Source organism: Trachurus japonicus, chromosome 9 (assembly GCF_045865225.1).
Source record: "Trachurus japonicus isolate A0001 chromosome 9, Traja_1.0".
Lineage (NCBI taxonomy): Eukaryota > Metazoa > Chordata > Actinopteri > Carangiformes > Carangidae > Trachurus > Trachurus japonicus.
Window position 1 is genome coordinate 28,846,571 of NC_140915.1, and position 23,701 is coordinate 28,870,271.

Sequence of the window (23,701 nt, forward strand, 5' to 3'; positions counted from 1 at the left end):
CAGCTTCCTTGAATGTGTTTATTTTTACTCCAAATGTCAGGAGAGTTGAAATATTATGATTAAGAAAAACTGACAGCTGTAGTTCAACGGCAAACAGTATATTGCCTTCTGTGAAAAAATAACTTCTCACATCCCCTGATGATATGGGAAAGGCATTTAATATTTTCTTAATTTATTCAAACTTACATTAATTAAAAGGAATTTGTATAATCAATTCAGTTGCCTAACCGGCACTTAGTGATCTAATATGCATGATGACTTGAGTCTCCATTCTTCTTTTCTCTCTTCAGCTTAAGAAGTGCAGGAGATTCATTTCACTGGAGAATTTCTGCAGTGCATCACTTGCTGTGAGCAGTGGCGAAGTGGATTTGAGTGTGACATCTGTTCAATGCATGTCAACAGTATGGTGCGCTGACCACTTTGCACATTTTTATTTACTGGGCGTTTGACCTCAACAGACTGGTATTGTTCTGCGAGACTGACTGCAAGGATTCAGTGTAGTTCAGTCCAACTGGAGAGTTGAGCCCTGCCTGTGAAGAAAAATGAATATCACATGAATACCCACAGTTTCAGCTGCACTGAGCCGTCATCAACAAGGAATGCAGAATTTTAAAATGCACCTTTTGACCTCTAAAGATTTTTGCTGAGGTGTCTCCACTAGCCATGTGTCTTGAATGTTTTTAACCTTCCTATTAACTGTGAAAAAAAAAACTCCATATATACAGACTCAGTTATGTGCAGCTGAATTGACTGCAAACTGCTGGCTTTAGAAAATGGTACTGTATAAACAAAATGCACAATGTAACAGACTGTTTTACAGCCAGGCATGTTGTCAGGGTCTTCTTACTTTAATTCCCCTTCATTCACACATTATCCACTTGACAAAGTTGATATGGCTGATGCACCTCGACTACTACTATAAGGTTGTTGGTGTCTAAAAACGATATACATCGGAAATATGAGGTGTTTGTCTATCAGTATTAATTGGGCAGAGGTAATGGCAGATTCAATTTTCAATATTAGAATATATTTCTCATGTCGTGGTTACATAATACACAAGAACAATAGAGAGCATTATGTAAAACAAAGGATGTAAAGTTACTGTTGGTATAATTGGGAACATGTTATCTTTCCAGCTGTTTAACTAACAGCAAGGAACCACAATTTTAGCCTTCCCCCGTGAAGCTTGGAAAAAACAAAACTAATTTGACTATATATCCACAGTGCCTGGGCAGTTTTCCACGATGCTTTAAAATGAGCCGGTGCTTCCATGGAATCCCCATATGCAAAGGAGCCAGGACACTGCAGTCAAAGAGCACTATCACCGCAAACCATCGACAAACACTGCAGACCTGCCCCATGTGACCCGGCTCTCAGTCGAGGAAATAAACCTGCAACAGGTAGGTGTTCCAGATGGGCTGGCCAACTTTCCAACCACAGAGCCACACAAACGCTTCCCCCGAGCAGAGACACTATAGTACAGTCAGTCCTCAGTCTGACCTGAGGGGATCCTCTCATTGGTTTGGAGCCATAATCACGACAGTTGATGGAGCATTTTCCACGGATCTCCCACTGCATTGATCAACCTGTGCAATTTCATGAGGGGGACAAAATAACAGGGACAAGGGTCAATATAACACAATTTGATGCAAAAAATAAATAAAAGCTTCTTTTTTAAGCCTCTAATGTTGTTTACGTCTAAACTAATTTACCAAGCCATGGCATAATTTTGCATTATATTGTACTGGCTGGCTTTCCAATCATCAAGTTCAGTTTTAGTACATTTTCAAAGCAAAAAAAAAAAAGAGTCAACATTTAACACTGAAATATTTATCTTTATTTATTTCTGAAGCAGTACAACACATACATAAGACATATGTATGGGGTTTTGTATGTATGGTACAAAATTAGCAGTGTCTTGACACACATATGTATGTACATGTATTATAATAAACATACAAATTATATCACTAAATGTGATTAAACAGGACTTAGTAGTAATTTTACTGCAACTTTCAGCCTTACTCTCATGACACAAACATAACACATGACAAATTCAACTTTTGCCTTTTGACCTGCACTAATGTGCAAAACATAATAAAGAGAACAAGCTCAGGGAATGAGTCAGTATGAGGCACAGGATGAAGTCAACATAGAAAATCTATCTTTGGTCAAACAAGAGAGATGTTGTTCAACTCTGAATCAAGTCCATCAGGAACATTGTTGTCTTTTCTTTCGATTCAGGAGACAAGACTGGAGGAAGACACCCTGAGAGGACTGTGCTCTGCCCGCTGGTATGACTGCTACTCTTAAAACACACACAGACATACACAGAGGACTTGCCTGTGGTAATGAGACATACAAGATCACTGGCTGCTCTGTTTGTCTAAGCCCCCTAAACACCGAGCATGATTCAGACTAATTCTCCCACACACTCTGTTTACACTTCTGGTTCATTGAGGTACTATTAATTTCTCAGGTCTGAATATTCAGGCAGTGACATTTCATTCAGTATTTTCTGTGGATTTTGCAAATGCCTGTTTTCCTACTGTAACAGCTTCAGCAGAAAACAGAAAATGTAACTATACCAAAACTAAGCAAACCTTCTCAAAGGAGTTCAGTGGGGGTGTAAAAGCTAAGACATATGATGTGATTTTTGACATGTGAAATCAGTCAGTCACCCCGGTGGCTTTCAGTAATTCTTGGACTTCTGTGAAGCTTCTTAAACAAAAAGCAAAGTGTTACTTTTCAAAACGTTGTGAGGCAACCAGGGGTATTTTTTTTTTTTTCACAAGTTTGCAAATTGGTGAAAAAGCGAGCCATGACGCTTTGTCCACTGACATCTCTTTAAACGTCTGTGGCTTCCGATCACTTTTCCACTACCACTTCACCCGGAACTCTCATGTCCAAATAGAGACATGGAGGGGGCGGGGCCGGACACTGCCTTATTTGGAGTTCCACTTGTGCGACCAAGTTGGGCTCCAAGTCAAAGCAAGCCTGTGGATTTACAAAGCGCTTGCAATGTTTACAAGCGATTAACTTCGTCAATTACTGTCTTTGTTAGACAGTATTGCTGCATGAAAAAGGGGTTTGAACTGGTGTTCTGCAATACAGGACACAAACACAACGTGTGTGTGTGTGTGTGTGTGTGTGTGTGTGTGTGTGTGTGTGTGTGTGTGTGTGTGTGTGTGTGTGTGTGTGTGTGTGTGTGTGTGTGTGTGTGTGTGTGTGTGTGTTCACTAAGAGCCAAGAACAAATTCGAAGCACTTTGGCTGCAAACTCCTGTTCTATCAGAGCTTCTTTGGACAAAAAGAAGATTGAGTGTGAAGCCAACAAAGAATTACAGTATTGGTAATGGTGGACTTTTAACAAACAGAAGCGTAGTGGGCCTAACTGCTGACATTAAAAAAAAAAAGTAGCCTATAGTCTGATTCATGACTAATAGCCCCATGAAGCCACAACACACTTCACACTTCACTCTCACTTACTCACACACAGCTGCATAAAAAAAACTTGCAATGTGCCTGATATTCTACGGAGGACACCGTAATGTCTGACAATAACAAAGATAAGGCGATCCTCAATCACGATGTTTTCCACAAGGACAGGAAGAGAGGAGAACCCCCGGCTCATCCCGAAGAGGGACGCCGCTGGAGGTGACATGTGGATTTTGTAAACTTTGTAGCTACCTATCTGTCGGAGCCTTTTGCCTCCACAGTAGTTTCCACCGACTGACGCGCGGAGAGCCTGGTGCTGGGCGCTCTGTCCATATATGGTCATCTACGTCACGCAAATGTTCCATCCCCCTATTTAATACAGGCAGACTGGAGTCCCCTATCCAGCTCCAATAGAGCAAGTAGAGCCGCTCTTGTGCAACCAACACCACCACCTCCTTCATTGATTCACAGACTTCAAATTCCCCCACAAGCAGCCCATCAGCTTCCACAGTGATCAGATTAATAACAACAATAGCCTGTGATCACACAGGAGGGGATAACCGGCGCTGCTCGTCCTCCGCGGGATACTTGGATAGCTACAGCAACAGGATCCATCCCTGCTCCTCTTCTGCTGCCTTTCTTCACGCCTGATCCACACCTGTGTTTTCCACTTTGAGAGCACCCGCTGTTTTTTGTCTAACTTCTTGGATACCTGCGCGTTGTCCTTTATAAATGTCGGACTGAATATAACTGCTATGACAGGGAAACTAGCGGAGAAGCTCCCTCTTACCATGAGCAGTTTAATAAACACGATCCCTGACAGTCTCTACCCAGAAGAGGACATCCCGACGTCTATGAATATTTTCACCAGTACGGAATCTATTAACCACTATTCACAGATGAACACAGGTAAGATTTCACAATACTTTCTGTGTTTGTGTGAATGTGCGTCTGTTTTGACTAAAGTGGCTCAAACTGCGATGTGCGCGGAAGGCAACAGTTGTCTTCGGGCTTGGAGCACCTGTTTGCGCTCCGGCTGTTGCGCACAAAGGCAGATCCCCGTACTGGATACTTTTTCGGGGTCAGGTGTGACACACTCCACGATGACTTAGTTACACCTTTTGAAATGAGCAACTTTCAGGTCGGCCGTGTGATTTTTTTTTCTCTTTAAATTTTATTTAGTCCGTGGCCGAAATGTCAGGATTTCAAACACAGCGTGATGAGGGCATCTGTTGTCATTTCAAAACTTAAAAAACAAAAAACACAGGCATATGATATTATATTTAAGCAAACCTGTTGTGTTTACACTGATTCTAATTCTCCAAAGCTGAGGCGTATTTGAGGAAATGTATTGATGTCACGGGTTGTGGAAAAATGCTGTTTTACGCACTGATCACTTAAACGCAATCGCCCGGTGATTTAAGCCGTGATATGAGAAGATGCAGCCTGTTTCATTAAAGGGGGTAAACTGCAAATGTAATTTATTAATCTGACATCCATCCGCAAAGACGGCTCAACTACTTTGGACAAAGACTTTCATTCACAACTCTATTAACATGTCATAGATTGGATTTTAGTAGGCGTGTGTGACTGTGTTTTTTCCCCCTATGTGAAACACGTTTAGGATGCCAGGCCAGTGAAATATCCTATTTACTGAAATGCGAGGCCGGATGTATTGATTTGTTTATTGCTTAGTCCAGATTATCATATATTTCTGATGAATTCAGACGCCGTCTTGGTGCTGGCTGTTGGTTCGGCTCAGTGTTGTAGATTGGCATTAAATCAATCACTAATTGTCCAGACTCACCTTCAGAGGTGATGGGTCAATGCAGCTCCAAACACTCTTCAGAAAACCCGCAAGTGATGCAGTGAATAAAGATTTACGTTCATCCCCTTGAACTTTGTTCAGTTTTTATTTTTAGGTTATCATTATTATTTTTGTTTGTAAATTAAAACAACACAAAGATTTGAATTTAACCTGAAATATCTCCTGTGATTTGCTGAATACGTGTGCGTTTAATTAACTCAGCGCCAGCTCTTAATAAAATAAATAGCAGCCCACTTCTTTTTTATATATAGACTATAGAGAGGGTTACGGTTTAATAAATATAAGAGGCTTTAAAACTTATTACAAACGTGTGTCGTATTTCATTTCTATAATAACAGGGCAGTTAAATGTATATTATATGACCTCTGACAGGAGATATTTAAGTAAACGGGATGAACATAGGGAAAAAGACGTTGCAGAGTATGTGTGTGTGTTTTAATTACAGGCTGCATGCTGTTGTTGAATTTCACATGAAAACAGAAAAATATATTTGTCTACCAAACATTTTGCACATATGCCTTTTTAGAAAAAAAAAAATCAAGAAATACCGCTGATATAGTGAGGTAAAAAGTACCATGCTTTGATTTTACAGCAGGTGTGTGCTGGTCTCTTCAGTACTGACCTATGAGAAAAGAGAGATGACTTTATTCCATGCCCCTCATTCTGTTAAAAAACCGCTCTACTCAGTAGACTTTCAAAAGACTAAAGATTTAGAGTAAAATGCATTTGTTTCAACTCTGACTTTTTTCTTTATGTCTCACACATAGAGCAAATTATGGCACAGTGAGTCATTGATTGTGTGTTGAACAGTATTGTGCCATATATATAATTTTGGTTTTGTTTGTTTCATTATAATTTGTCTTTAACCAAATTCCAGCAGGCTGTAATCAGTGGGAGTAAATATATAAGCACCAGTTTGTATGAATTCCTGCACATGAAAAGTGTTGTCTGTTTAACTTATGTGTGAATTATTTCCAAATGTCTCACATTTAACCTTCAGAGACTGAATCACACATAAAATACATCTGTATTTCATGATTCTTGTGGCATCTTTGGAATAAGTTATAAATGTGCGCATGTATGTGAGAGTGCGTGTGTGTGCATGTGTGTGTGTCTGTGTGTTTTGTGTCAAGTGTGAGATGCTGCACAAGTAAAATATCAGGTGAAATTGTTAATCTAACTAAAGTAGAGATTGGACTGACACTTAAATCCCCCCCTCTCTTATGTGCAGATGTCATTTGCTGCAAATGTGTTTTGAATCCTTGAGCATGAGAGATGTGGCGTCTGCCTTATAATCCTCCCTGCTGTAAAGAAATCAGATCTTGCCATTCAGTTTGGCTGTACTCCTGAGGGACACAATGACTGGATCAAAGGGGGTGTTTAGGTCTTGATTTATGAGAGCTTGTGGGATCTGAGAGAGAGAGAGAGACACCACTGTCTCAGATGCAGCAGTCACTCACTTAACTTACAGGTCTGACAGCGCTCACATTTCTTTATGAACTGTGTTGGACTTCTTGTATTTTTGATCTCTTGTTGGCACACTTATTGACAGAAATATGCAAAAAAGCTGAATTTTGGACAAACCCAGGACTGTCACTGCAACTCCACATAGGTTGGCAAAGTGAATTTTCCAGACTTTTTCTTTTCACACCTTGTGCCACATGATCACTTTTACAGGCTTTTCCTCTCAACTGATTGCATTTGATATTCATGTTTGAGCAACCACGTGGATGACTTGTTCATGATATCTGTTTTTTTGATTTGCTTTATGTAGATAATATCATGGATCTGGGCATGGGAAACGAGAAAGCAACTGCAGAGATTCAGTATGGATCCAGCTTCCAGTCCAACCGCAGCGGGCAGACTGTGACCTATCTGGGGAAGTTTGCCTTTGACACCCCTCCGTCAGGTGGCATTGGTGGCTCTGGCTGGTGCTCTGATAATAACATCATAAGTCTCGTCAGCGCAGGGATCCTGGGTGTTTCTCCATCGCCCGGCACGGTAACGACACAGACATCGTCCTCCGCAGCCAGCATGGGCGGGCAGACGTCAGATATGGAGCAGGTATATGGTCCACCGCTGCCTGCCTATTCCACATGCAGTGACCTGTACCAGGATCAGGTCTCCTTTCACCACAGTCCCGCCACCAGCACGGCACTAGCCTACCCTGGCAATGACTATCACTCCACGTCCAAAGCCTCCATGGATGGCAGCCTTTTCTCCATGATCCCCGACTACAACCTTTTCCACCATCAGGGGGAAGTTGGTGTGATGGAGCACAAGCCCTTCCAGACCATGGACCCTATCCGAGTCAATCCTCCACCCATCACGCCCCTGGAGACCATCAGAGCGTTCAAAGACAAGCAGCAAATTCACCCAGGTTTCATCGGCGGGCAGCAGCACCCTCCTCAGCACCACCCACCGCCACAGACTCTCACCCTGAAACCCATCAGACCACGGAAGTACCCTAACCGTCCCAGCAAAACCCCAGTCCACGAACGGCCGCACGCCTGTCCGGCAGAGAACTGTGACAGACGCTTCTCACGCTCAGACGAGCTCACACGCCACCTTCGCATCCACACAGGTCACAAACCCTTCCAGTGCCGAATATGCATGCGCTCCTTCAGCCGGAGTGACCACCTGACCACGCACATCCGCACACACACGGGCGAGAAACCCTTCTCCTGTGAGTTCTGTGGACGCAAGTTTGCCAGAAGTGATGAGCGAAAGAGACACGCAAAGGTTCACCTGAAACAGAAGGACAAGAAGCCAGCTGACAAGAGCAGTGGGGCAGCTGGGAGCCACAGCTCGCCACCCAGCTCCTGTGGGGGGCCAACAGTGGGAACATCATGACCGTCACTACGTGCACTTGGACTGAACCCTCACCATGCCCCATAAAGAGACTAAGGAAGAAGGGATCACGTCCACTATGAGATAAATAGGTGACTTTTCCCTCTCTTTTACACCCCCTGCTCCTTTCAGTTGTATTCCTTCTTTTTTGAGATGGATGCCTTTAGTTTAATTAAGAGGGGAAAGGCTGCTACGCCCTTCTCTTTCAAGCAACTCAGAGCCTCAGCTACTGTAACACAGTGCCAACACAAAGAGGGGCACCTTGACACGTTCTGTCCTAAAGGCCACTGTGTATCTATAGGTTTTGGGGTGGATACACTTTTGTAAATTTTACTGAGAATTTCTAAATTGGACAGAAGCCAGAAATCCATCATAAGGGTCGAAACAGACACATTTATAATGGAGCTTAGCTAAAAGATGAGCTGTCTGGGATGTATGCATTAATTTTATTAGGCTGTTTAAAAGTGCAATTGGTTATATTTGTGTACTGTCATGGATACCTTATTAGTGGCACTTGACTGTCTTTCTGTTGTTTTTGTTGAGGTGTAGTGTTTTTTTTATTATTATTATTTTCTATTTGAATGTTGTTTTCTGAATAAGAATGTGCCAAATGTAATGTGGTAATACAGCCAACCTGGTTCATATTATTGTGCCTGACATTTGCCAAACATAAAAGTGATATCAGCTTAGCACATTATGATGAGTTTAAGGACAGATCAGATTTAAACACCGGATCTCAGATTTAGATTTACCTGAACAATATGGCTAAATCTAAATAATGACTGAATGGGTCACACAAAGCAAACCAATGTCTTTTCCTGTTACCTGTACCTATAAAAACAAACATGCCTGCAGCAATCAATGCCTTTGCCAATACTTATTTATTCGTAGTCACTGAGAGACACTGTGTATTTTTGTTGCCTTTTTATATGGTGGTTTTATGTGGTCTTACCAGAAATAATTTTTGTTGCTTTTTTTGAAAGCTCACCAATACTGTCCATTCTTTCAGTTTTCTTGAGTTTTGCAATTATATGCAATATATTCATGACATGTGTCACCAAACCCATAAATCAAATTAACTAAGAGCACAATTAGACAGACTGTACTACTTAAATAAATGACACTGGCTTGAGAGCCAGCATTATATGAAAGCAAAGATGAAAAGGTAAAAAGATGAATGAGGCCCTATGTCTGTGCTTCAGTGTAAAAAGACTTAACTACTACTACTATTACTACTACTACACCAAAAGATGAGCGACATATGGTAAGAGAATATTGAAATTTCCAAATCCATGTTTACATCTTTTCCAATACAGAGAGACTGAGACTGAGTTGTAAACTAAGGACTTGTTTTTGTACAGTACAAATATGTATGCAGGTAGCTATAGTAGAAGTTTCACTTTTGTACTCAAATGTCAAATGCACCATAACTCAGTATTAAATTGTGCATATATGTGCATGCCTTCATGCACACTATGTAAATACAAATGTCTGCATAAACAAGAACTTTCAATTGACTGAATGCTTGTGCGGAATGTGTCTTAAAGCTTTTAGTAATGTAGTTATAATACAGAATATTTTGTTGTCATAGGTCATTGCAAACATTTTTGGAGCACTACAACAGTGCCAGATATGGTGTGTTATTTTCCATTTAAAAAGAGAGAATAATAGCATTTGCACCATCTGTACGCTTTAAAGTGGTAACTGGTTTAAGGAAGCACTAATGTGTTCTCTGAATAAATGACAAGATTTTTTACATTTTGTGTATCTCCATTATAGTTGCAATCAGTTATTTCAATTAACACATCTTCCCCATTTTATAGAAAACACTGGTTGTTCTCTAATAGATGTTCTCGCACTCGCAGACTAAGTGATTGAATTCTTTCTTAAGCAAAATACACTACAGGGAAACGCCAATAATTTTCACATGTGGATCCTTCCTTGTATTTGTTCTGACAGAGGAGAACACCTCATTTATCATGCAGTGAGGTACTCTATATAGGCTCATTTCTGCCATTTGCACCTCTTGGGTCTTATCTGCATTATAATAACATTACACAAGAATAACCACAATGGTAAAAACTTTGCTTTTTCTCCAAAATGTTGTTTTTCTTTACATCTATGAAGCCAGAAAGCTTTGTTTTTCAATACTGTATTATGGCTTTGTGGAGCAAATGCAAAAAGTGACAAATAAGATATCGCTTTTTCATCTGATACTAAAACCAATGAAAAATATGTAAAGGCAGTGCATCTGACTAATAGCATATTGAGGTGTGTGCGTCTGTCAAGGATAGCACAACACACAGATGGCAAAAATATTGGTAGAGACCACACCAAACTCATTTGTATTTATTCAATTACTGTTTAAGGAGCAATAGCCTTGTCATTGTGGTGAGATTTTACAATCCTTTAACCCCATCTTTTTTTTTTTAATGACATCATTTTCTCCGTCTATTCTGACAGAAAGTATTTATGGTTATTTGGCTGTGCTCCCTCTCTGACTATTAATAAGTGTATGGTGTACACGAGGCAAAGAATTTATACAAACATTATTATCTGCTGGGGAAAAAAAATATTGTACCGGTCAGCAGATACGGCAATAAAGAGAATATCGACTGACAAATGCAAAGGCCAAAAGAGAGGTTCAGAAAAGCAGTGCCACAGAGAACACAGTGTATACAGAAATGAGCTTCCAAGGCCATGCCTTCCCTTTCCTGTAACAACCAGTTTTCACTGCTGTGCTTCCTGGCAAGTGTCCACTTATTTTCCAATTAATTTGGCCTCAGAGAGCCTTTTCTCAACTCATCTACATGGTTAAATGAACAGACCTCCTAGCACTTTTACAGATAGTTTAAAAGTTCACACACCCTGCAACATCTAACTGTAAATCAATAGTTTTGTATATGAGAAAATAGACAATGTTATTGCATAGATGGTCATTGACTAATGAAACTTTTTTGCGCTTGTCCCAATGAGATGCAACTGAAATGAAAACCATAACTTAGAAACTCTTAAATTTGGAACATTTTAAACAGCATTCCTTATTTCTCTGAAATATTAGATTGGGATTAAATCTTGCAACGAGCAGGCTCTAATGTAAACATCCCTTCGCTCTCGGCATCATGCAGTCAGGAAAAAAGTAGTAGACAAGAAAAACAAAATGTTTATCTTTAATGTTTACCTAGAAAATTTGCTGTCAGACACCTATGGTTAGACTGAATCATTTTGACTTTTATTTGACCAAAAATTACGCTCTTGTGTGCTCTAGATTTGACACTTTGCTGGTGAGAATGTTTTTGTTGTTGTTATTGTTGAATTATAGCAGGCTATGTAGAGTGTGGCCTCCTCTATGAGAAAACTGTGTTTATGTTGCTTTGTGTTAAGGATTGATGCAGAGTAAGGCGGAGACTACACCAAACTATTTCCACATCTAAATGAAGCCATGTAATTACAACTTTGCAAACTCAATATTTCATCAGTCATATCGTCTGACTCTGTCACTTTTCTTCTGTGACATTTTTGTAATGGACGGATAGATTTTGTAAAAATTTGTATGATCCCATTCCTTCAGTATAGTTTGGTGGTTGAACAACAATACATGCTGTTCCTCTGAACAATAACCCTTCTGTGTAATGTGTGAATGCTATAGATATATGTTAGTGATTTGTTAACAGACTCAAAAAAAAACACCCCATCCTAACAATGCTTCTCAAAGAATAATTTATTTTTTATGTTTTTTAATGTTTTACTGCTCAAAAGTGGGCAGCTGAACGCTCTGAAATTGGAATTTGCCTCATCCTCGTTCTCTGCTCCATGTTGGACCTGTGCCAACATCAGCAGCCATCTTTGTGCCAAACTGGGTTGCAGGGTTGGCTGATCAAAAACAATACGTGATGAGAACTCCACAAGAGCAACAAATCATAAATGTGACCTCAGTCTGCTTGCAGTTGAAGGCAGCCTTGTGCTAATGTTTGTGTTTAACTGTTTAATTCAGTCTCTGTGAAGTTGGCCTTGGGCAAGGCAATAGGCTTGGGCTCATTCACGACAATTAATAATTACAGGATTTTAAAAAAAAAAGAAAAGAAAAAAAAGAACAACTCACATTTGAAGAGATTTCAATAATGTGTAGATATTATAGGCTACTCGTGTCATCTTATGGACTACAGTGTGGCTTCAGGGATTTTGTGGTCTTCAACAGTGACACTATGGTGTTCAGATGGAGTCGATACTCACTGTTTTCTGTTGTGTTGTGTTTCCTTTTCATTACAGTATATCCTCATGTTTGCATGTGCACGGAAATGTTCCGAAGTGCTACCCCCAGATGCTGTGGGTGTTGCTCATTTCTTTATTATGCATGAAAATAAAAGTCACATTGGGTGAGATGGGATAAATCTAACAACAATTCAAGACAGACAATTGGAAACACACACTGGGATAACTGTTCTGTTGGCTTTTTTCTTTACTTTCTTTCTTTTCTTTTTTAAGAAAACAAGGGGTCTTGTTTAAAATGTTGTGGATGTCTTTAGCCTATTTCATGTTTTTATTACCTTATAATAAGGTCCTTTTATGATGAGCTGAATATTGAAATGAATTTTACTATATCCTTGTGATGGGGAGATGTACTCCCCTGTTTACCTGGCACTTCAGTTTGTTGTAATGCAATTGTTTTGTTATTTCTATGTAAGTACTTGAATAAAGAAAAATATCACTTGCCTTCAGCTTGCTTGGGTCCCGCGTGCACGCGCTCGAACGCAGGCAGTGCGCGTGCCAACACAAACACACACAGGCGAAATTAAACTACGGTAATAAACATTATTTTCAAACATTTGACAAACACACACACGAACAAATGCCGTCTGTTATAACTGCATTATTACATTACAGTAGCTACTACTTTGCTTGTTTCTGATAAAGAAAAAAAAAATACCCTGAGAGGAAGCACAAGTGGCTAAGCTCCGGACTTCCTGTTCACAGCTCCACTGTTGACTGGTGGAGAGGGATGAGGTCCACGGAAGATAATAAAACAACCCCATGAAACCGGAATAAAAGTCCCTCAAAATGAGTTGGTATGTACTCGGGTTACATTGTTAATTTAAGCTACTAGCAAGATAGAAAAATATTATTTGAAAGTAGACACTCAAAGTGAGCGAGGGGTGACGGCTCGTCGACCGGGCTCCGTCTATTTCCCGGAAGCGCTGCACAAACAGTAGTAGAAGAGGAGTTAGCGCTAGCTTGTTAAACTTACCGCTAACGTAAAACAAGTGGGGTTTTTTTTGTTTTGTTTCGAACAGCTGTTTTATATCAGTTCACACGTCGATAATTGGTATAAAAGCAGCGTAAGGTTTGTTTACCTGTTGGTAACAAAGCGACAGTCAAACTTCGACCTGTTTGGTAAAGTCAACTCAAACATCAGTGGCTAAAGCTAGTTAACGATGGTTAGGCTGAAATGCTGAAAACATTAACAAGCAAGTCATCAGCTACCAGCTGTTTGTTTATACCGTTTAGATATACTGAGGTTTAATATAGAAAGCCAATGTGAAAGCAAACGAGAGGTAAGCTGGTAGCTGGATCAACTCGATTTAAAGGGAAGTGAAGTAAACAGCAGTCAGCTGTCTGCGGCTGACGTTGGCACTGAGGAGCACTGCTGAACCACTGAGGGGGGTCAGTGCAGCGTTTCTAATCCTTTTGAGACATTATTATTAACGTCATGGCGTCATATCACGTATAACTTCCGTATGCAGTGTACAGTAAAGACCAATTGGGAGCAGTTTCTTTATTAGGGGTACAAAGGTCAGTCTGTTGATGCCCTGACTGCTACACATAAGTCACATACATAGGACTTATGTCCTGGACATCCATGTTGTCAGGAGTACAGGTCTGCTAAATGTTTGTGGGCTTTCTGTCTTACATTTGCCTGAAGTTTGAGCTTATAAGCCACTTGTTTTGATTGTGCCTACTAATGGTAAGCATAGTCTAACATCAGGTTTTATGGGCACAGTTGAGACAGTCAAGTCTGCAGACTGTCTCTTGCTTGTGTTTGGTTTGAAGCTGTGTCCTTTTCAGTGTAGCTCCATAACGAAAGTCACTGGGATCAGTGTTGTAGTGGAGACGATTACTCAAAAAAATCAATCTGAAAATCTATGTTGATGACCCAGCCATACTTCATTTTTCTAACTAAACCACTATTTCTCTCTGATTCCAGAGAAGCTCGTCAGAGAGCCGTTGGTCTTATGACAAAGTCTGTATGGATGATCTACACATCTGTTAGCTAAATCTCTGAGTCCTGCAGTGAGAGATCTTCCTCCTAGCCGAAGAGTGAACAGCAGCAAATGAAACTGTGGCATCATTTTAAGCCAAATGGCAACAGGCAACAAAAAAAAACCTATTTGTCCACAGCACAATTATGTTTTGTGCATTTCTGATTGAGACAACATTAGTTGACTTTACCAGGCCTACACCAGTAGGATTGACTCAAGCTTCAAGTTTTCCCTGGAGACAAAGAATAACTCACCGTTGAAAAACTTTGCTCAATGATGTCTAATGCTATCTTTCTCAATAGCTAACCTATAGTTTAACCTGTAGCGAATTATAATTATATGTAGCTATAGCCTACTGTGCATTCTTGGTAGGCCTGTATTGGCTTGTCTCTTTGGCTACAGGTTATTTCATGTTTCCCGTGAAAGTTTTTTTTTTTTGATACTGGGTAACAGGTTTTCCACAAGGTCCAACAAGGTGTGCAAGTGCTGGCTTATTATATTGTTTTTGATAGAGTTAAGTGTTAATAAGTTGGAACCTGTTGCTTATTTGACCAAAACTCTCTGCTCTCTACGCTGGCAAGATTGCAACCCAGTAACATCCAGGATAGTTGTATTCTGTGTTGTTTTTGTTCCATCATGTTTTACATTTCACTGTATTACTAAGGATTCAGCTGTAGTTTTTACCCGTATGGAAAAGTTTGTCATACCAGTCACAATTGTGTGTGTCTGATGTAGAATTTAAAAGAGGTTTGATTAAAGTCGGTGCTCTTTTCTCACAGTTCATGAATGCAGTTCTGATGGAAATGACAAACTCCTTCAGCATGCCTGTGACGTGTACGTGCATTAACCCAATATATAATAGGTTACACATTCGTAGTGTCATTTTGGAGGAAGACTGTAATCAAGTAAGCAAGATGGCGTCACTCGGTTCTGTCAGACAGTCAATAGCTGGCAAGCGACGCTTCCACCAGCACGCACTGCCAAACACAAGGTCAAGAGTGGGGTGCTCGACCAATGAAAAGAGTCTTTTATAGGCTCTGCTAACTGATGCATTCCAGCGTGGCCTGCACACTTGCTTCTATGACGTGAGAGCTTTGACTTTGGGGTCATCATCAGAACAATTCCACTTCCCAACATCTTCAACCAGCCTTCTGTGCTCCGTGGAATATCCAAGGTCGAATGATGCACTATCCCGCTAATGGCATACACATTGGCAGTTTTAGTCAAAAGCCATTGGTTCTTCCAGTCAGTGCATAATGTGTCCAGGATAGAAAAGACTGTTGTGTCTTTGTTTCTGCCTACGTGCTTGCTTGATGGCAGTGACGCGCAGCTATTTAAGCAAAGATCAGATAGCTCTGTAAATTCAAGTTGACCAACTTGCTGATGATGACAGTGAATGTGTAAGAGAGCAATTTGGGCTGAAATGGGTAACCTCTCAAGTTGTTGTGATTATCTGAAAGTCTTATTCCCCAAGAATTGACTGTTGGTTGGTGTTGACATTGGTAAAATATTTAGAAGAAGATAACAGGCCAGCCTTTAGTCGAACTACCCTACACCTGCCATCAACGGGCTTCGATTTGTTCTTCTCTATTCAGTTTGTGTAAAACACATGTTTTCTGTCTTCAGCTGTTCTGTGGCTGGGTCTCGAACACGTCAGACACTAGTTCTGGGTTCACAGGACCCAATTTACCAATGTTTCTAAATGTGACAGCCTGTACAGAAATATTGCTGTGTGAAGAAACATTATAAATGATTCTCACAGTGACTACCATCCTCCCTCTTTCTGGTTCTCTCCCTCTGGTTGCCTGCTACATTTTCCCTCTCCCTCCCTGAAGCACACTTCTCTCGGTGTGGATGCCAGTTCTCATGAGCAGCTGAAGAGAGTGACCGCTTTTCTTTGGCTCTTTGTAGAAGTGGATATAACTCTGAATCTATAACATTTAGGACTCTTCAGCATTGTTTCCAAGCAAATATAACCTTTAGTACATTTAAAGAGAAAATCCACCCTTATTGCACTTTGAGAGACTCTCTTGATGTCATCATGAAACAAATCCTGCCATGGGCAGCTCTGCCAAGATGTAGAGAACATTGAAAGCAAACATTTAAATATATATCTCATAATGCATTGAAGGCTGTTTGGAACACTGTGGTGTTTATCCATAATACTTCAATTGGGTATTAGCTGTGGATGTCATGATTTTCTCCCAGACACACCCACCAAATGAGAGGAAACAACAAAAGCGGCTGCTGTGAAATGCTGATAGAAAACAATTGTCCAACCAGAGGCAAAATGGCAAAATCAGTTTAAATGTAGTACTGTTGCTCTTCAAAGACCAAATAAACCAAGTGATAATATACTCGTTGGTTGCCTTTAAATGCAAACAAATTGGTTGTATTTAGCACTGCGCAGTTGCTATGTGTCCTCTTTTTTCGCATGAGTTCTGTTATATTCTCTTACATATCAGTTATAAATTTCTTTGGACACACACTGCTGTTATTGCACATATTTGCTAGTCAGGCTTCATTTATTCAGCAATTTTTATTAAGATCAAGCTCTGTTTTACAAGATGAGACATATTACACAGTGTATACATCATAGTAAAAACAATTCAGTCACACAAAGCCATTATTACACGCAGACACACTAATTAAAACAGCCGCAAATACTACTAGCAAGAAAACATTTAATCCCTCTCAAAGGAGTTAGTGTAGTATGAGTGCTTTTGGTACATGTCTGACCAGACTGAATTGATTGTGAAGTGGTTGCTTTTTCAGACTTGCATCTTAACTGCTCCAACAAGATTTAGTCTGACTGTGTAAAGCGACTTGTTCTTTGTATTTTGGCTTTGGGAGAACATAACCTAGATTTACATCCAAGGAATTCTCCGTTCAGTTATGTTGCCGTCGTGTTTTGGAAAAAGAATCTCCTGCAATTATGACGAGTGACAAGATGTACGTACGTGTTGTATTTATTGTGACGTCGTAGTGAGCTAATCAGGTAATCATAGAAAGGTGAGTCACATTCAGAGGAGCTGAGTAAGTTCTGTGGTTATTTTCCATGGCTCCCACAGAAGATGACACAATGGGTGAAACTACTTCCCTGAGCCAAAAGCAACAAAATGTTCTGAGGCATTTGTAATCGACTCAGACCGGGGTAACTTGAGTTTGTCTTTAAATCTTCATTGAAAGCAAGGTCAGGACTATTGATGCACTATAAACAGAACCCTAAAAACAGAAACAACTCCAAGCCACCAAATCAAAACCTGAACCCAAAACCTGTGTGCTTTTTTTTTGTTGTATTTAGTTTTTGTTCTTTCTTTCTTTTGCTTTTTTTCCAACTAGATTAATCCTGCTGTTATTTGGCCATGTTGAGTTTTGTGATTGAGCTGTCATCAAAAGGATCTTCCCCTCATATCAGTAGCATTCCCTGGTTGCACAACGAGGCCCTACATCACACCCTCTCTTTTCCATCTCATTATTCTACACACCTTTCGTTTGACGCAGCTGCTGCCTCACCCTGCCTGTCAGCAGCAACTGTCCATCATATAGCTTAGATTTCAGGCCATTAGTGCCACATCAATGACAACCTACAGCCAAACACATTGGCAAAGCAGTGTTTTCTGTCTCATGGATTCTCAAGGCACTCTGATGCTCTGTAGCAACTTATTAAGGCACAGGCAGCGGTTTGAAATGGGGATAAAAGATTGTTTTAACTAAGAGGGAACAGGTCTCGTTTTCTTTTACCAAAACTATAGCTGCAGTCTCTGTGTGTTTTCTTTCAAAAGTGAGGAAAAGTTTTTATTTCATTCTGAAAATTAGGTGCAACTACTGTGGTTACACTAAACCTCATGACATGTTTTGATGTTGATCTTTTACAAGACAGTCAGTGTCCTGGTTGTACCTTTTTGAGTCCTGATACGTTACTTTGTCTACCTGACGTTCTGAAATAGGCCTATACTATTTTCCTTATATGCAGCATAGCAAGTTTATGCTTGATTGCCAGCCAGGGTCATACAGGAAAGCCGCACTGGGAAGAAATTACAACCACTTCTGTTTATGAATAATCGCTTCCAGTGGGAGCCAGATGTTCTCAATGATGATGAGAAGTTAATATACATAGTTTCGCCTGCAGTGCATACTTGAAAGGAGCAGGGAGTAACGGCTTCAGCTTGTCTTTGTCAATGATCTTGGAGGCGCCTTTTACTCTTAAGACCCTTAATGACCTCTAAACATTCAGTGATTTCACCGTTCAGTAGTCATTTGCCAGTTGCTTATCTCACCTGTCTTTCCTTTTTGTGTCATTTAGGATTCCCTTCAAGATTGGACAACCCAAGAAGCAGATTGTCTCTAAAACTGTAAGTCACTAAAAACAGGCACTAAATTCACTGATTTTTCTGAAATATTTAAAAAGTAGTGTAGTGTGTGTTTAGTGCACACAGTTCAAACAACAAAAGCCTGCTGTAATGGAGCATTTGTAAAAAGGTGCATTTATGAAGGTCTATAGTTGTTAAACTTCTCAAATGATATGTACATGTACAGTAGGCTGAATAATGTCATCAGTGTGCCTCAGTCAAAAGGGGGCAGAGGTGGTTACCTTGAAGTGACAGTGAGTGGGTGCTCTCCTTGCTGGAGAAAACCACTTCCACTGTAATGGGTCTGTGGCCCGGCAGTCGCTGACTTGATTTCCAGCTTCCTGTGCCATCCTAAGCAAAAAACCCAGGGAGTGGGTTAGAGGAAGCTCAGTTAGATGACCCGCTAGTGACAAAGTGTCAACTGCCTCCCTCAGAGTTTTGGCCTCTGTGTTTAAATCCAGGAGCCCACAGAACCACAAGACAGGAACTCCTGTGGCCTCTGTAACCCGCTTGACATGTTTTGGAGACATGGTTGGACAAGTTGTCATAGCCCTTGTTCACCCTGGGAACTTGATATATTTCACCTGTATTTCAGCCACTGGAGCCTATCTCCAGCTATAGTTTGTTTATGCCCCTCCAAAAGTCCCCAAGAATGAACATGACTCAGTAACATTTCAAATAAAGATAGTATTATGTGTGGTCGACCTCCTGACTTTGACAACTTATATGCAAAATTCATTCAGACTACAAACCCACAGTGGTTGTTTTAGGGTTTTATTACATTTTAAGCCATGTGATTTCTTTTCTATCCATATTTGTTTGTCTCATTGTTCTTCAGATAATGTGTAAATATAAACTGAAAATTTCTGATCAGAAGTCTTTGATTATTGCTACATGCTCATTGTATGCCCATACCTTCTGTTTCATTTTCTGTAATAAGATGAATAAAACAGACACACTCATTAGCCTACATGATGAATATCTTACATGAAATGTATTTTCTGTTTTTTAGGTTGAAAGAGACTTTGAACGTGAATATGACAAACTGCAAAAGTAAGTTTTTCATTTTGAATCAAGGTTTATAAGGTAAATTATAACTAATATGCTTCTTCTGCTATTAGTATTATAAATATATATACTATAAACTTAAAATCAACTTTCTCTGCAATGTGTGTTGAAGGTCCGTGTAAGCTTTTGTGTAAAGCTGTGTTTTGGTGCTTTCAGTGTGGTGAAGCATTTTCCTCCTAAACTGTATCTGTGCCCTCAAAATGCATTTTCTTTTTTTTTTTGCTTTAAATTTTTTTATTGGCAACCAGGAAGTCAAAAATAATGAATCACAATCAAATTAATCATAATTTACCAATACATTTTTTCAATTTATATAGATTAAAAAGTGTGAGAAAAAGAAAAACAAACAAACAAAAACAAACAGAAACAAAACACCACACAATGAAAAACATCAGACTAAACAAGCATAAAACTAACACAAAAAATATAGATACTAAATCACATAAATTAATTTAGAAGGGAGAAAAAAGGAGAAAAAAAAAAAAACAAACAAAGTGGTGGTGTACAGATGTCGTAAATCTCAGTAGTCCAGCCCTTAAAACACTTAAGTTCTCTTGAAAGAGGGTATCCTGCGTATCATATTAATTATCTCTCTCCATAAGAGCTGTTCCTCATTACACTTTTCCAGAAGATTAGAAGCAGCTCCCTCCAAAGAAATTGTCTCGAGGAATGTTTGCAACCATCTACCCATTACCAGATGGTCAGCATTTTTCCAATTGGTAGCGATGAGTCTTTTGGCCGTCATACATCCAGTTATTATAATTTGTTTGTGATCTTTGGGCCAAGATCCAGAGGCCATATAATTCAATAGACACAGTACTGGGTCACAAACAACATATTGACCAATAATTCCACCCAGGGATTGTGTTACACTTTCCCAAAAGGATTTTATTTTTGGGCAGGCCCATACCATATGAAAAAATGTACCTTTTTCTAGTTGACAGTGCCAACATCGGTCAGAAACAGAGGGGTTCATTCTATGAAGTCGAACAGGGGTAAAATATGTTCTATGCATAAAATTAAAGTTTATCATTTTGTTCTTGACTGATTTTGATACTTTGTGTAATTCTTTCCAAATCTGTCCCCATTCTTCAATTCCAAATGAACTGCCCAAGTCAGTTTCCCAATTTCTTTGGACCATATTCCATTCCTTTCCTGTTGGGCTGTTCAACATTTTATAAAGTTTAGAAGCAATCTTATGTTTCTGTTTGACCATAGATTCAAGTAAAGTTTCAGACTCTGTCACTGTGGGTATTCTAACCACTTCACCTAGGTAAGAGGCCAAGTGAGATCGTATTTGCATATAAAATAAGTAATCCTTGTTGTCAATTCGATATGAATTTAAAAGTTCAGCAAACGATTTCAGTTTTCTGTCCCTGGGATTTATCAAGTCACCAATAGTTCTTATACCCTTACTTTCCCAAAGTTCATTTTTGAGAGGTTTGCCATTCAAGGTAAATTTGTAGTTGTTCCATAAGGGGATCTTTGGAGAGTTATTGACTTTAAAGTTAATCATCTCTTGGATTTTTTTCACCATAGAGCAAGAAAAATTAATCAGAGGGTTGTCGATTTTATTGCATATCGGAGCATACCACAACCCTTGTAATGAAAGCTTATCTTTTTGTATATCCAAAACTTCCTGTTCAATGCTTTCCCAGCTAGTATCTCTAAATTCTGCTCCGTAACCCCACTTCAAAGGATATCTAGCATTAAATGCTATATAGTATTTGTATACATTTGGGAGGCCAAGGCCCCCTGATCCCCTGTCCACGTACAGGTTTTTTATACTGACCCGAGGGGACTTGTTATTCCAGATAAAGTTTCTGAAAAGAACTTCAACTTCTTTGAAGAAATTTTTATCTACATAGAGGAAGTGGAATGGCAGCCATAAGAAAATTTATCCTCGGTAGGACATTCATTTTTATAGTATCTATTCGGCCCCAGATAGTTAATGGGAGGCCTTTCCACCTTTCAATATCTACCTTAATGTCATTAATAAGGTTTTTTAAATTAAATGAGGCAATATCTTGAGGGTTCGATTTCAAAATTAAACCCAGATAACGCATTCCCTCAGGAGACCATTTGAATGGCAAACCAGTAATATGTGACTTAAGACAGTAAGGATTTAAAGGTAAGGCTTCAGATTTCTCCCAGTTCACCTTATAACCCGAGATGGAGCCAAAATCTTCCACTATCTCCAGAATATGTTTAAGGGAGGTGGATGGGTCAGATACTGTCAATAATATGTCATCCGCAAAAAGACTTAGTTTTATTTCTGTTACAGGGGCTGGGACACCTTTAATATTCTGATTATTTCTAATTGAAATGGCCAAGGGTTCCAATATTAAAATAAAAAGCAAAGGGCTTAAATTACACCCTTGCGGGGTCCCTCGATTAAGCGGAAATTGATTGGAAATTATACTGTTTGTAATAATTTTAGCTTTTGGTTGTGAATAAATCAAACAAAATGCATTTTCTAATTCTTCTCAGAGGACTCCTATTGCCAACATCACAGATGTTAAATTTTTTAGCTAATTTAGTGGTAAAATGGAACAAGAGAAATGGCTGAATCAAAAGCATAGTGGATTTCTCTAACTTCTTCCATGATGGGCATCTACTTGCCTATTGGTGTGTTGAGAATAGGTGATTCAGGCAAAAGGTGTACCTTCCATAATTATTACAATAAGGACTAAAGCTATACTACTGATTGAAGTGTTTATTTCTTTTTATCATAAAATATATGTCAATCATTATTCTCTAGTGAGAGGAATATAAGAAGCACTAAATGTGTACCCAACACACTGTAATAAACACGTTGTAATATTGGAAGTTTTTTTTTTCTCACAAATGTGTGTTGATCCAAAATTAGGTTGTTGTAGTTGTTGTTGTCAGGTATTGTGCAATTGCTGTATAATTTTATTTGCCGTGTTGGCACTTTGGCTTTACATGTTTACAAAGTGCTCAGTGAAAGTCGCACCTAACTTGCTCCACATAGTACAGGAACAGTGTCTTTGTCCCACACAATGTGTCAGTCCCTGCTGCGTTTGGTCACTTTTTTTTTTCTCAACATTGAACTGTGAAAGGACCCGCATTTGAGTTATGGTGAAAATTAGAAACTGGGAAAGAAAGTTTGCTTTCCATCAGATATTCCTCTCAGCTTCCAATAAACCTAGCTTTAAGGCAAATTCGTATGAAATGTCCTGAGACTATGTCATTAGTTTTCACAAATTCAGAAAAAAAAGTCCAAGTGAGTGTTTCAGCCGGGCCCTCTCCAACTGTGAGATCGGGGTTATAGAAACTCCCTGAGGGCCCCGCAGAATGAGTGGGAGCACTATTTTCCTCTCAGGTTTTGTTGAGTAGGAGGGCCCTTTATCAGGAAGGTGTGGCGTCAATAGACCTTATAGATGAGTCACAGCAGCAGGCATGTACAGACATTTAGGTCCTCCACCCCAGAGATCCATATCAACACATCATGATCCATCTGTGACCTTAATGGACTTGGCAGGCCTGCACGATACCTGCTTTTGCATTCTGTGTGTGTATTGATAATGTTGAATGAAAACAGACATATCTTCCATGGATACAGCTCTTAATTCATATTGCTTTAAACACAAGTCATAACATGATAATTTTTCATCAGGAACCCTTGCATTTGTTGATATTCATTCATTTTGACCAAATTGCAGCATGAGTTGGTGACAAACTATGTCACACAAAAACTCAAAAACAGATCATCTTGAAACTATATATACTGTTTTGCAAAACAAAAACATGCAATTAAGTGTCACGGGTCACTTGTCATTTAGTAGGCTGAATGCTAACTGGCTCTTTGACCATCAGTTTATTTATCTTTTACAAGAACCCAAGCAACTACTCTGATCGATAAGTACCAGCCACATTCGGTAAATA

General features: G+C 39.6%; 2 protein-coding genes across 5 annotated transcripts in view; both read left to right on the plus strand.

Annotated features, from left to right (window-relative positions):
• The first annotated feature begins 88 nt into the window (after window positions 1-88).
• Window positions 89-12,212, plus strand: egr3 (early growth response 3). 4 transcript variants are annotated; one of them, XM_085787163.1, is made up of 4 exons: window positions 89-347; window positions 1,225-1,400; window positions 2,245-2,294; window positions 7,040-12,212. In XM_085787163.1, the coding sequence occupies exon 4, from the start codon at window positions 7,048-7,050 to the stop codon at window positions 8,116-8,118; it is 1,071 nt and encodes a 356-aa protein (XP_085643289.1). In that variant the 5' UTR covers window positions 89-347; window positions 1,225-1,400; window positions 2,245-2,294; window positions 7,040-7,047; the 3' UTR covers window positions 8,119-12,212. The 4 variants fall into 4 exon arrangements, with proteins under 4 accessions (XP_085643289.1, XP_085643290.1, XP_085643288.1 ...); XM_085787164.1 differs by having other exon boundaries at window positions 146-406; window positions 1,225-1,404; window positions 2,248-2,294; XM_085787162.1 differs by having other exon boundaries at window positions 146-406.
• Window positions 12,213-13,072: 860 nt separating this feature from the next.
• bin3 (bridging integrator 3) overlaps window positions 13,073-23,701 on the plus strand; it is a 29,775-nt gene continuing 19,146 nt past the window's right edge. Inside the window, exons 1-3 of the mRNA XM_085787167.1 lie at window positions 13,073-13,181; window positions 18,679-18,727; window positions 19,737-19,777. Of these exons, the coding sequence (XP_085643293.1) occupies window positions 13,174-13,181; window positions 18,679-18,727; window positions 19,737-19,777 (98 nt within the window). The 5' untranslated portion in view covers window positions 13,073-13,173. The remainder of the gene's footprint in view (window positions 13,182-18,678; window positions 18,728-19,736; window positions 19,778-23,701) is intronic.

Coding starts and splice junctions, on each gene's coding strand:
- egr3 (XM_085787161.1), top strand. CDS start 4,193: ATGACAGGGAAACTAGCGGAGAAGCTCCCTCTTACCATGAGCAGTTTA. Junction 4,347..7,039: donor CTATTCACAGATGAACACAG/GTAAGATTTCAC, acceptor TGCTTTATGTAG/ATAATATCATGGATCTGGGC.